The 14,020-nt window shown below is 47.2% G+C and overlaps 1 protein-coding gene across 3 annotated transcripts in view; it reads left to right on the top strand.

Annotated features, from left to right (window-relative positions):
* The window catches only part of ALKBH1 (alkB homolog 1, histone H2A dioxygenase), a 29,342-nt gene that overhangs the window by 13,270 nt on the left and 2,052 nt on the right, over nucleotides 1-14,020 (top strand). The window contains exons 6-7 of one of the 3 annotated variants that reach the window (XR_015702262.1): nucleotides 14-620; nucleotides 1,970-1,985. Coding sequence is in view for 2 of the 3 variants with exons in the window: in XM_009474541.2 (XP_009472816.2) it covers nucleotides 14-437 (424 nt within the window). In the remaining variant the exon portion in view is untranslated. Of the gene's footprint in view, nucleotides 1-13; nucleotides 1,739-1,969; nucleotides 2,057-11,077; nucleotides 11,209-14,020 lie in introns of those variants that run through there. The other 2 variants (XM_087747416.1, XM_009474541.2) reach the window with 2 other exon arrangements.

Genomic DNA, 14,020 nt, shown 5'->3' with positions numbered 1-14,020 from the left:
ATACCATCTCTAGTTTTGGGCAATCCTCGATATTTTTGCTTGGGGGCCTGAAGCGGGAGGAGGCCCCAACAGCAATGTTCATGCACAGTGGAGATATCATGGTGATGTCTGGCTTCAGCCGTCTGCTGTACCATGCTGTCCCCCGCGTCCTCCCCAACCCTGAAGGGACAGCTTTGCCTTCGTGCCTGGACCAAGCACTTTCTTCAGACCTTCCTGTTGGCTCAGTCATTGAGCACAGCTCTGATGAGGATTGGCAGGTCTGTGCCAAGTACCTGCAGTCTTCCCGCATTAATATGACAATTCGGCAGGTGTTGGCTGAGGGTCAGAAATTTCCAGAGGAATCTGGGACAAATGGAGAGAGCCAGGCACCCTCTGAAGACAGTCACCGTCAGGAGAACAGCAGAGCCAAGAGACATAAACCAAATACAGACAGCTGAGACCAGGAGATCGTGCTGATGTGGACTGGACAGGCAACCTCCATATGGAACTGGGAACTAATGTAATCATACTAGAAGTCACTTGTCTGTATTGGGATTAATAAACTTCTGCAGAATAAATGTAGTCCTTCTTGCTGTAAGAAATAGGTTGGGGGAGAAAAAGAATTTAAAAGGAAAAGAAGGGTAAGTTCAGGACTGGGACTTGGGAGATGAACTTTATTGCCATTTTGTTGCAGAGGTTTACTGTACTCAGTTCCCTTTAAAATACCCGTATGTCAGAAAATTTTAAGCTTGGTTCAGTGATGCTCATAAAGTATTTTGAAATCGCTGGGCAGAAAGCGCTAGCAAAAAATACATAATTTCTATGTGTTAAAGAATCCTGTTGGGCTTGTAAAGCTCAGCTGAAGTGCAGTAACAAGTATGAATGAGAATAGGCTGCTATGGGTGTGAGGCCTGCCTGCAGCATTCCCAAGAGAACTACCTCTACAGCAAAAATTGGTTCAGTGGTCAGAAACTAGCAGCTCCCTTGAGCAACACCTGCTGTAAGCTTGCTCTACTCCTGTGCTCTCCTTTTGCCTGCTTGCACCCTTCAGCAGCAGCTGAAGCTCCTCTTAGGAGTGGAACAGGACTTTTTGTATACCTCAGATTTTGGAGAGAAGCAACTGGGGGGGAATATCTACTTAGAATATCTAGTAGCTCCCAGCTGGGTCTCCTGCCAACAGTAAGTACGTGACTGAGCCCCACATCCCCATTCTTTCAAAACTGCCCCCTCTTAAGTGCCTGCAGATTATGGTCCTCTAGTCCCAAGCGAGCATCTTTAAGGAACAGAATGACTTGCAAGTAGAAGCAATGAAGCTGTAAATGAAGTACCTAAAAAATTAATCAGTGACTATCTCTGTCACCCAAAGATAAATATATTGAAACAAAGAAAAGCACTAGCTTTTGTGCCAGCTCTCTTTAAGACTCAGACCTTCCTATCTGCTTTTTAATGCAATTTTAATTGTTGGAGTGGAATGCACAATCCCTGGGGTATTTTGTTGCACTTTCCCAATGAATAAACTTACTTGGTTTTTAAATTAAAGATCTCTATCAGTTTTGGGCTGGCTCTTTTCTTCCGTTCTTTTTCTCCAGTTAGTTATTTCAGTGTATTGTTAATGCTGCTGCATCCCTTGTGCTGTTCCCTCCAGGCTTCTTTTGGATCTACTGCCTCTGCCATCTGCCAGCTCCGGTGGAGGAGCCCTGCAAACGTCTGCAGGGCTGCTTTGCTTATGGGTACTTCAGGGTTTGTTGGGCGGTTTTGGAGAGGTGTTGCCTGCAGCATCAAAGTCCAATTTAATATGTACGTGGCAGTTTTTCCTCATGGGGAAAGTGTGTCTGGTCTGCTTATTTCATAGCAGGTGAATGCGTGTATGTGTGCAATTAATTCCTTACACAATACTGCAAAGAACTCCAGTAATTTGATGTCTGAAATAATCAGATGTGGGTTTCAATATTTTATTCCATGCCAGAAATGTGTCCTTTCTGTATCCTAGGCGTGGTGTATTTACAGCTGAGCCCTGGGAAAGTGAGTGCTATGGTGCAGAGAGGTTGGAACATGACCAGAAAGGAAAGTTGACCCAGTAAGTCTTGGAAAACAGCAAAGTTCCCTTAGTGGCACCTGAAGGTGGGGAAGGGGAGAGCAATATTTGTTTTCCTGACAATGAGAAGGCAAACTCTGTTCTTCACTCTTGAGAGGGAAGCAAAAATCTGCCAACTCACTCAGCACTGAAGACGAGAGAAGACAGTGTCACAGAACTAGATGGTCATGAACTGGGGCTGGTTTCTTCACGTCGCAGGCTGAGGGTTAAGTCCGTGGTTCTCATTTCTTCTGTCTTCAGTTCCCTACAAATATATAACGAATGACAAGCAATCATTTATTCCAGGATTCAGCTGCTCCTGTGATTCAAGGACAAGAAACCATACTGTTTATCCTCTGCAGTTTGAAATTGGAGTAAATGCTGCAAGCTACTGATAGCAGTTGGTCATGGGAAGTATCCAGTCTATTGAAGCCTTATGTTTAGAGGTGACTGAGCTGAGAATTTGCTGAGTTACTGACTTGCAGTCAAGCTTGTTATCTAATGCCGTTGTGAGTGGGAGACAGCCCTGGTCTAATTCTGTATCAGACACCCAGAAAGTGAAAAGTCCATGACCCAGAAATGGGCATATGGGAAATGACCCAGAAAAAAAAAAGTCATCCACGTACAAAGAGAAACAACTATAAGACAGGAAAATTTCCCAAACTGCCAGCCTAGCAGGAGCATTGGTTCTGTGGCCACAGAAGAGTGGGGTACAAATAAGCAAACCGCAGGACTTCTGTGGGCTCTGCAAACTGTGTTTCCAGAACATGATTTCAAAGAGGCAGCAACAGCCCTGGGAAGAAGGCGGGGAACAGGGCTGCATCCAGTGCTACACTCTGCTAATTTTCCTTCTAGGACAGAATGATTGGGAACCATTGACCTACTCTACACAGCTCTCAGGCTGTGACATTGCACCTGGTTTGTTTAGGTTTGTGATGACGACAGGATTTTTCATAGCACCGATCCAATTTTTGTATCTATAGGTACCACAAATATGTGCCTGTGTTCCTATAGATGCACACAGAGATAATCTCTGTAGCTTTTCATTCCTCTAAAGGAGAAGTACTGCCCGAGGGCCACAAGCACAAAATTGCATCAATGGCATAGGCAGCAGTCTTCTAGGATGTCCTGCTGTGCACAGCTGAGGGGAGGGAAAGAAGAGGTCATCTGGACCAATTCTGCAAGAAAATTAATGTAATGAGTTGATTACAGGAAGATAATCATGTGTTTAATTCAAGGCCACCTGGAAATGAAGTAGGTTGTTTACCACATGTACTCTGTTCATTATGTGACCTATAGATAAAGCTAACTGTCCAACAGAGTTTAAACAATTACTGATTTTTTTATAATCAAGAGTAAAGGGAAAATAAAATCTCCAGTTAAATCAGAATCAAAGCACAGTGAGATGAATACTGGAGGCAGAAGAGGAAACTGCCTGTACAAACCTGTAATTTTCAGTCCTCTTGAGAGTATTGTGCTAGCGAAGTTCAGTGTTACAAACCGGGCTGCTGGCTAGTGCTCAAGACAGATTTACTGCATGCCCTCTGCATGCCAGCCCGGCAGCAACTTACAGGCAAAGCAGTCCCTAGAGCTGTGCCTGCTGCTGGAATGATTCTGATCTTAGGTATTTTTCCTTTCTTTGAGAGCTTGTTGACATTTTTTCCTCACTGTTGCACATCAGAGATTTCTACAGATAGTAGTAAGGTGCGCCTAAGCTCCTCTATTTATGCTACGTGCTCTGCTGAGCTAGTAGGTACGGAGAAGCTAGTAGGTAGGGAAGCGGGTAGTAGGTAGGGAATACCCAGCTAGCAGCACAGTGTCTCACTGCCATGCCTACGGGTTCAGGTTGAAGCCGGCTTGCATCTTACGGAGTGCAGACAAGAGCTTGGATCTGTCTTCATCTATTCATGTCAGTCATTCTCATTCTCTGCATCACACCTGAAGCAGGATAGATTTAACAGGGAAAAGAGACTTGTCGGTGACAAGATTGTCTGCCACTTAATTGGGATGCAAAATTAATTGAGCAATAATCCAGTGTGCTCTAAGCATACTTTAGTTCTGATGAAATCATAAAACTTGCCTGGGTCTGAACACATTACCTCGAAAAGTTAACAGAAGTACCTGGACTGCAGAAATTAATGATCCAGAAAAACGAGTTGCTGGAGGCCTCAAAAGACCTATATATAAAGGGCCTTTTTTTGGATAATCTCTATGCATGAAGAGACTTTGAGAGAAAACCGGTGACAGTCATCCACAGTCTGCTGATGCCTCCGTAAATCCTGATAACCAAAGCTGGTTGAAAACAATCTGTAGCACAACGCTATAGATCTGGTGCAAGAGGCACAAGATGTGGCTGACACAAGTTTAGCACAGTACAAAGTAAGTGCTGCTATTTATATTTAGCAAATGATCACAAATACCTTAATAAAACCATTTTTCTGGACAGAGAATGGAACGCTGAAGAAGAATTGAACACATATGTGAACACATAGGTTCACATATGCTCTGGTAAAGTTGAGATGAAAGTTGCCACTGTGCAAGTTACAGCTTGGCTCATACAAGCTATTTGCTTGCATCATCTTCTGATATCTGTAGTCAAAGGACCACAGAAATGGTGGTTGAAGGGACCTCTGGAGGTCCAGCTTCCCCCAGGAATAGTGCTGTTGCCAACGAGCTACCCACGTGAGACTTCAAAACCTTCCATGATGGAGACTCTACCATTTCATTCGGCAACCTGTGCCAGTGCTGCCCTTACTCACCTTATGAAGAAATTCTGCCTTTTGTCTTGCCTGAGTTTCCCAAAATACAACTTGTAACCGCTCCCTCTGCCTTCAAATAATTGAAGTCTACAGTTAGACGCGCCCCCCCCCCCCCCCAGTCTCCTCTCTGCCACATGAAAGGACCCCAGGACCCACAACGTTTCCCCACAGACCATATGTGCCCGGGGCCCCTGACTTTCCTTGCTCGCCCTTCAGCACCTTTTCCCATTTAAGGTGGTACACCACTCTCTGCTAGTGCTGCTTTCTGTTACAAACAGGTTGCCAACAACAAATGGACAACTGAATCCTAGTTCCTAAACCCACTGGATCCACCGGATCCACTTAAATACACTGGATCTTAGGCTGTGGGGTGTTTTTACAGTGTTTCCTAAATTAAATAATTTTTTTCCTCCCATCTACATCACAATAAACCAAAGCAGTAATTTTGTGAGGTGCAGAATGAATGTACCATGGTTCCCTAGGGATTTATGTTCCTGAAAAATTGTGAGCTCTCACTGAGGCTTTTCTTCCAGCTGAGCATTTATAAGTGATTTTTCCCATGTGACCTCTCCAGTGTTTAATACATGCACGGTGCACCCTTTTCCTGAATCAGGGTTTTTATAGGGTCCCTCTCCTCTAACTGGCTACCTACTAAACCTGCAGGAACTTAATTAGCTGTGAAATTTATGCCATCTATCAAATCTAATTGAAATAGACCGACAGGTTTCAAAGTTACTGAACAGGACTGTGAGGACACGCAGAGTTTCACACATGCACAAACGATGAGAGCACAAGCCTTATTCCCTTAGGAAGCCAGGCTCAAAAGCCTATTTTCATGCTCTTAATGCAGACTTGTCTGGACTTTTATAGCAGGTCCTGCTCTGAGCGGTTTTGCTCTTGGGGTCCTGGTCAAGAGAGGAACAATCTGGAATACCAGAGCAATTTTAGCCCAGTGAGCATCATCCCCATCTGGTTCCTGCTATTTTAAGTGCAGGACCCCCCTTAGGAGGAGCTGACTGTGCACAGAGACTCTGAACAGGTTAATCAGCTAAATGCTTCTCGCTCCAAGATGGTAAATAAGCGTCTGGAGTACAGCAGGGAGCCAGATCTGATTTTTATTCGCAGCTAGGGCTTGTATTCAGATAGGCATCACGGAAGGTATCTACCCCTTCCACTACACCGGGGGAGAAGGAGGGAGGGGATAAAGTCTGGAAAAGCCTGCAGTAGCTCTCCCTCTCTGCAGAACAGAAGAGATGCTTGTTGCTCTGGACAGTGAAAGTTTTAACCTTGCGGAGGCAAATCCCATCTCATTTTTCCCAAGTCAGTAGGGACTATTCAGTCTCCAACCTTTTCTGATGGTGCTATTGAATGTCCTCTCCCACAAAATCCCCATGCATGGTGCGCTCTCCCCTGAGCTCCTCTGTGTAGACTTTCCCTTTTTGTGTCTGTAATCACACATCTTGGCACTGAGGCTGTGCCCTCCTTCACCATCGCTCAATTCTTGTTTCCTTAAGCGAAGTGCTCCGTGCTGCTGGCTGGGCTGAAGGAGGCCACTTGCCCACAATACAGCTTTTCTAATCTGTTTCATGATCTCAAAGCTCTTCCAAAAGGTAGGTCAGGAGCAAGGCCAATTTAGACCAAAATGTCGGGAAACTGAAATAGAAGTAAGGTGAGGTTGCACTCACGCTTACATGTAGATGTGGCGCTTAGGGACATGGTTTAGTGGTGGACTTGGCAGTATTAGGTTGGTGGTTGGACTCGACGATCTTAAAGGTCTTTTCCAACATAAATGATTCTATGAGGTACAACGAAACATTCTCCAAATATTCGTGTTGGGACTATGTATAGAGAGTAAAAAGTGAGTCAGCCTAGAAGACATACTGCCTCTTTCTTCTCTGATGTTGGCAAGTCAGCACTTTACATTAGCTTTTAGCTTCCTTCTAGGTGAATTTAAAACTCATTCTGTATTTACTGAGGAAGGCCAGAAGAATCAATAAAGGCCTTGGCTTTCTAGAGGTGATCATCTCACCAATCATTTCTGTCTCTGTTCTGCGCTAAGGGCTTAGATAAGAAGGTTTGGGTTTTGTTTTCTTTCTCCTTAATGGATAGGTTTCTTAATTAGGATGGGGGAAAAATGACTGCAATTTTGCTGTGGCAAATTAAAACCAAAATGAGGTAGCAAAGAGCAGGGTCTGGAGGGGAGGGGAGCAATCAGAGACAGCTATTGATTTTGAAATGATGGAGGAGCCAAAGGAGAGCACACAGCCTGGAAAGGAGACTCATCTTTCAAAGCACTGTTCTTGCTTAAAAACAATCAGTCCAGGCAGAGGTGTTTGTTGTTGCTGAAGCTTCGGAGTTAGCTTTGTTTTCAGACAGAATTTAAATTTTGGAAAGACTCGCTGGTTCATAAGGGGATGGCTCCTTAGACAACTGTTGAGATTGTGGAGCTAGGAATCATAGGATGGAGCTGAACAAAGGTAACCCTGAGTGGAGCATCGAGAAATTCTTAGCAGTAGTTTGGAAAATGTTTGGAAATAGTTTCTTCCAAGGACAAAGAAAAAGCGTCACTGCTCACAGCCAAGGCAGGCAGAGGAAAGGGAACAAACATACAGTGGACATGGGACAAGCACCAAGATCTAACACCCTTCTCGCTCCCAGTTGCATAGCACGTCCCATCTTTTCTAGAACAGAGAGAATTGATCTGGCATTGTCTTACCTTGTCCCGGTGGCTGAGATCAAGCTTAGGTACAGCTTTCTGCCACTCCAGGCAGCACACTCACATATACACTGGCCTTTTCCCCCTTGGCTTTTCAGACAGCATTCCTCTAAGATTAAAGTCAGATGTTAGTCTGACCTTTTGTCAAGTATAGCCAGCACCTGGAAAGACTGTCAGAGAACAGCACCAAGCTTATAATGACTGGTTTGAGTTTGTCGGCTTGTTCTCATTGCTGTGATGAAACCTGACTTGGCAAAAGTGCTGATTGTCAGGTGCTGTGACAGGGGGTCAGGAAGATTTTAGCCACACTATTGCAAAAAATCTGCAGCCATTCTAAACCCAGCTGAATGCTGTGTGCAAATAAACCCCTTTTCAGCCCAGACAGCTGAAAACATGCCACAGGTCCTTTTAAAGCAAGGGGTTTGTTCTACCATGTAGGAGATCCATCTTCTATTCTTCACACTGGCATTGCTCCATCAAATCCTTGTCACAATGCTGGTGACAAAGTGGCATCTCTTTTGCTCCCCACAGGACTGGTAGTTTGTAGGAGATAGCATGTCTTTGTCCACAATTCATTTTTTCCCCTCACTCTTCCTCTTGCCTCCAAGCAGTGCTAGAACAAGTGCAACAAAAATCTGTCCTTTCCTGCCACCGCCTCCGTCTTTGTAGCTCAGATGCTGCCATGTCACCTGTTCCCTGCCTGAATCCCAACTGTAGGCAACACACATGACTAGCTGGCAGAGAGAACTCTTCATCCCCTCCTAACGCCCTATCCTCACTTGTCAACAGCAGGAGCACACCTCTCCAACAACTGTTTCTGTGGCTGCTCCTGCCATTGACCGCTGCTGCTGGATGTCAAACATGAGCGTAGGGATATGATCTCCTCCAAGCCCTTCCTGGCCCAGTGCTGTGATTGTGCTCCAGGAGAGATCTGAGCTTGGCACACTGTTTTGATGGTTCAGCATTTACCTGGGCTGAAAGTGGAACCAGTCTGCAGACATCTCCTGGCTTGCCAGGGGTCTTATGTAGTAAGGCAAGTCTTGCATAGTCTTATTACTACCCTTGTCTAATCCGCTAGCACTTCGTCCCTTCTCCGAGGACAAAATGATAAGGGAGAAATTAAAGGAAAGAAGGACCCCAGGTGAGCAAGCATAAAGAAGTGAAGATATGACATGCTCCTCCTGATCCCTGTGGCCTACTCACCCCTCCCCTGTAGCTGCAAGCATCACTGCACACTGTGCTGGAACATCAGAGGCTGCTCAGTGCTGAAGACTGCAATCCCTGGCTCCACAGATCTTTAATACTTCCTTTCCCTGGGATTCACACAAGAAATGTTGTTCTTTCAGGTGACATGGAACCTACTGAGAAACCATGGGTCCCATCTGGAGAGTAAGTGTGCAGGTACTCAGTGTTTGATTCATTGAGTATTATTTTCTGCAGCAGAAAAGTGGGAGAGAGAGAAACATTAGTCACATACTTGCTTAATTGAGATCTAATAGCCAAGGTCAGTGCTCAGCCAAGAATAGATAGCAGAAGCCTCCCGTGATGTATTTTTGTGATGAGATGTTCATCGCACACAGACTGATCTATTATTGGTTTTCACTATGAAAAATTTAACTATCTCCTGGAATATGCTCAAATCTATTTTGCATCATTTCCTTGCTTTTTCATTTAAAAATATCTTTCCAGTGAGACCTTATGACCGTGCAAATTAGCAAATCTCAGCTGTGTGGAGCTTGCTTCACCTCCACTGAAGTGCAGCTATTTGTTCTTTTGCCAGCCCTCTGCAAGATGACAACACCTGTTTGTCAGTGTCTAGCATGCTTTTCCATGCTTTAAACAAAAACCCTTAAAGGGAAAAGAGGAGTACTCAAGGGACGATGCTGCAATGGGCACATTGGTGAAGAGGAGCGCCGGACCTTTGCCTCGAGCTGTGTTCTTAGCATATCTGCAATGTTCCAGTGCAGCAGAAGTGACGTGATGACCTTCCTGCTGGTCTACAGCACCTCTCTGGTCTCCTGTGGCACTTCAGCCTACAGGACCAGCGTGACCATCTACTTGGTTTGTTCTTTTGCATATGGGTCTGTGCAGGATGCACCAGCGTTCCTCCCCAAACTAAGCATTTCCAAACATTTTAAGCCACAAAACTTTTCCTCCTCCAAGTTTTCCCCACAGACCACAAAGCAACCATCTCCCTAAACCTTTAACTGAGAGCACAGGAGAGATACGATTTATATGGCCTCACAGACCACTGAGCACTAAACCTAGAGAGCTGATGAAAGAAACAAAGCCTGTGAAGATGAAAGGAGTAAGGTCTCTGAGGAACCGCACCTTATCTCCTGTGGTACATGAAAGATGCAGCTGTACTTTCTTTGCCAGGGGCTACAGCACAGGACATGATCTGATCCAACTGAGTAACAACAGAAAACATACTCTGTGTGGGCACTAACAGCAAGCGTGAATACACTAGGTGCAAGGAGGCTTTATGTTCTGGTGCACATTTGCCTTCTGACTATCCTTGGAGTCTTGCAGTAGCTATCGCTGGTGAGCTCCAAGCTGCGGGTGGTGCTAGGGTGGTGCACAGGTGTTCACTGGGGTGCTGCCGAGAGCACGTCTCTTGCAGCACGGGTGCAAGGTCCTCCAACAGACAGCTCTCTGCACGTGCACAGTAGGTGCCTAAGAACTGGCAACTGGCTCAGACTTCTCTGCTCCTGAGGACACTGTGTGGACATACAGCGCAAGAACCATCGTGTACCACAGTAATTCAAACCACAGCCCTTCTGTCTTTGCACTGCAGCAGCCACCAGTGTAGCAGGTACCCAGACAGTGGCCCCCTTCTGCTGAAAGATGGAGCGTGCAGAAACCACCCCCATATCCCAGTGTCTACCACTCTCCCAGTCTGGAGAGAGGGCAGCATGGTCCTCACCCATTCGCAAAAGAGGGAGAGTGAGTTTGGGGCTTTCAGAACAGCACACAAACACTATTGCCTGGGAGCCTGGCATCTGGCAGGGAGAGGAGAGTGCGGTCGCCATGGTAACTCTTCACCTCATTTAACTGCAAAGTAACCTCCTGCAGCCGCTGCCAGCACATCTGCCCTGCGCGCAGCCCAGGCAGCGTGCTGCCCGTGTATCCACACGCACGGCAACCCCCTGCCCAAGGCCACACACACGCTACATCCCCCGCTGTGCAACACCCTTGCCCATGTATGATACACAGCGTGTATGTGCTGAGCAATACACATTCCCTCAGCTCTCTCCCACTCCTATCACCTATGCCTCTAGATAACCAGCCAGGCTTACAGTCCCTGCTCCTACAACTATAGGTCCCTCTGCTGCACAGGCATAAGATGCTTTAGAAGCACAAAATCAACGCATGCTCAGCCAGCCACCAAAAGACATACCCGCACTGTCTCTCCCTGCCTTGCCAGAACACCTGCCTACAGCTCTTGTACAGTTTATTCTTGGATGCACTTTTGTTTTCATGCTGTGGCATGAACAAGAAATAAATTCAGCTCTGTCTCATTCATTTTCCTCTGTTTCTGCCTCTGAGGAAAAAACGTCCCGAGAAGCAGATCTGTAAGGAGAAGACTGTGTGCCTCTCTGCAGTGCCAACTCAGGGGAAGCTGGTGGTCAGGTCTTTTGGTGCTCCTGACTGGACGCTGCTGCTCACATTTTTGGCAGGTAACTATAGGAAATCAATCTCAATTCCGTTTCTCCTCAAAGCACCCTGTGGGTCTCTGCAAGAGGGCTCAGTTCCCTGCTGATAGCAGGGAAACAGAAGTCCAGAACGCCAGTGACTGATTTTATAGCACAGCAGGAGCATGGTAGATAGAAGCCACGAGCTGACTTCCTAACTCCTCTGCTACATAACAGCCAGGTATCACCCCATATCAAAAGATGACACTCAGCTCCCACTTACACCACCAGACACAGCCTGGGGACCGCTCCCAAGCTACCACTGTCACATCAGGCTCCCTCAGCTCTTCCAGAAGGTGCTGGTGTGATTAGAGCTTGGGCAGTGTTACTTGGGTGGGCACAGAGCTGCCCTCAGCCAGGCCAGGTGGCAAGTAGAAACTCCTCAGCCATACATACATGACAGCTCCAGCCAACAGGGCCCAAGGGAGCCAGCAGGCAGAGACCTGGTGGAGCCTCAAGTTCCCATATTGCGTCGTGCAAGTGTCCTTTTCTGCCTTGTGCTGTGGTGAGTTTTAACGAGCACGTAGCAAAGGCAGACAGTCAGGGATGGCCCGTATCATCAGGGTGACAGTCGCCCGTGTCTGACGGGGTTGCTAACAACCAAGTCTCCCTTGTTACTGCTATATAGCTTGCGTGCTCTATACATGTAGCCTAAAAAATGCTCTGAGAAGTGCTTCAGGAAAAACGTCTCCTTTAGAGAGCTGGCAGGGATGCGGGCCCATATCCTTTTGAACCCACCCTCCTCTTTGTAAACCTTTCAATCTTACCTTGCTGACTTCAGCTCTTTCTCCTGAGGTCCCCTACCCCTCCTAAAAGCACCTCAACATCACCATCCTCAAGCCTGAATGCCCTAACCTGAATATTATCCAGCTAATACAACCAGTGATCTGATGTACATGTGTGAGAATACAACCGAAATGAGATTTCCCCACCTGGCTGCCCAGCATCTCTGGACAAGGCAGCCCCAGTTCTCCCAGGACTGGTCAGGGTTGCACATCTCATCCTCCCCCATCTCCGGGAAGTGACAGGCACCGGCACACGGCAGTTCACCTTCCCCCCCTGCTCCCCTCTCTCCCCGCCATCGCTACCTGCACGCCCGGCTGTGCCCGAGCTCAGGCGCCTCCGGCGGCACAGGCCCTGCTTTCAGCCCTGCACAGGAGGGGGGACCCAGGCAGAGTCCATGCTGCTTGCAGAGCCCACAACCAGCCCAGCTGGGGTTGCTCCAGCCCGGAGAAAGCCACCTGATCCCTGAGCACACACTTCCCTCTTATGGCCATGCCCGATACAGCAGCCACTCAGGCCTCAGCATCTTCCCTGGAGATGTGATTTTCCTGTGACTATTGGCAGTTCCCATAGTTGCCTCTTGCACTTGTCAGGCACAGAGGCCTCTCCCCTGCACTTGGGGGGCAAGCACAGAGCCAGCCTTGCTGCCCGGTTTGGCTGATGCTGATCAACACACACACTGTGAGCAGCGTGAGCGGGAAAGACACCTCGAGCACCCAGCGCGTGTCCCGCCTGCGGTGTCACGCTGTCTCTCTGAGGGAAGCCCAAGTATCCATCCCTGGTCCCGGGGCAGATTTCCCCTATGGCAGGGCACAGCCTCTACCATCTTTCCTTTCCTCGAGTTAAGCATGGCTTTTACTTACTTTGATTTTGAAGGGGAAGTTTTTAACTACCGAGTTATGGGTAGCTAAGGATTCTGTTCAATTTCTCCCTCCCCCCATTGCACTGTATGGCAAAGTCTCTCTCTCTCTTCTACCCAAGTAATAATATCCTTGCCAAAAGGAGAGGCAGCAGCCCTTTCGTTTTCCTGTACTGACCTTCTTCTCTGGACTGAGCTTCAGGTAGCTGGTTCTTTCTGTGCTCCCATCACCCCTAATACCAGATTTGTAATTCAAGAGCAACTCGCTGCACAGAAGCGGTAGTTTCCCCTTACATCTAATCTATGGCCACCTTCCCCCAGCCATCAAGTCAGTTCAGTTTGCCAACCTGAAGGAAAGCTAGTCAGTTTTCCATGGGATAATTTTCTGTTGGATCAGTGAGTTGAACAGACTCATTCTGCAGGTAGAAAGCTGAGCATTAAAAAAAAAACCTCCTTTAGCCATGTGTGCTGCTTTTCACTGCGGTAGAGTTAATTTTTTTTCATAGTAGCTAGCATGGGGCTATGTTTTGGATTTGTGCTGGAAACAGTGTTGATAAGGCAGAGATGTTTTCGTTACTGCTGAGCAGTGCTTACAGAGAGTCAAGGCCTTTTCTGCCTCTCACCCCACCCCACCAGCGAGGAGGCTGGGGGTGCACAAGGAGTTGGGAGGGGACACAGCTGGGACAGCTGACCCCAACTGGCCAAAGGGATATCCCATACCATATGACGTCATGCTCAGCAGATAAAGCTGGGGGAAGAAGAAAGGGAGGACTTTCAGAGTGATGGCATTTGTCATCCCAAGTAACCGTTATGTGTGATGGAGCCCTGCTTTCCTGGAGATGGCTGAACACCTGCCTGCTGATGGGAAGCAGTGAATGAATTCCTTGTTTCGCTTTGCTTGCTTGCATGACTTTTGCTTTACCTATTAAACCATCTTTACCTTAACCCACGAGTGTTCTCACTTTTACCCTTCTGATTCTCTCCCCAATCCCACCAGGGGGAAGTGGGTGAGCGGCTGGGTGGGGCTTAGTTGCGGGCTGGGGTTAAACCACAGCAGCATGTGTTTTGTCAACTTCTCTATCTCCCTTCATCCAGTTTTTCGAAAGAGGACAGGCAGGAGAATGAGAACCTGCAAAACTGTGCTTGGTACCTGAA

This window comes from Nipponia nippon, unplaced genomic scaffold, assembly GCF_047370975.1.
Source record: "Nipponia nippon isolate SJK-2023a ecotype South Korea unplaced genomic scaffold, ASM4737097v1 scaffold_11, whole genome shotgun sequence".
Lineage (NCBI taxonomy): Eukaryota > Metazoa > Chordata > Aves > Pelecaniformes > Threskiornithidae > Nipponia > Nipponia nippon.
This window is presented reverse-complemented; position numbering and strand designations above follow the sequence as displayed.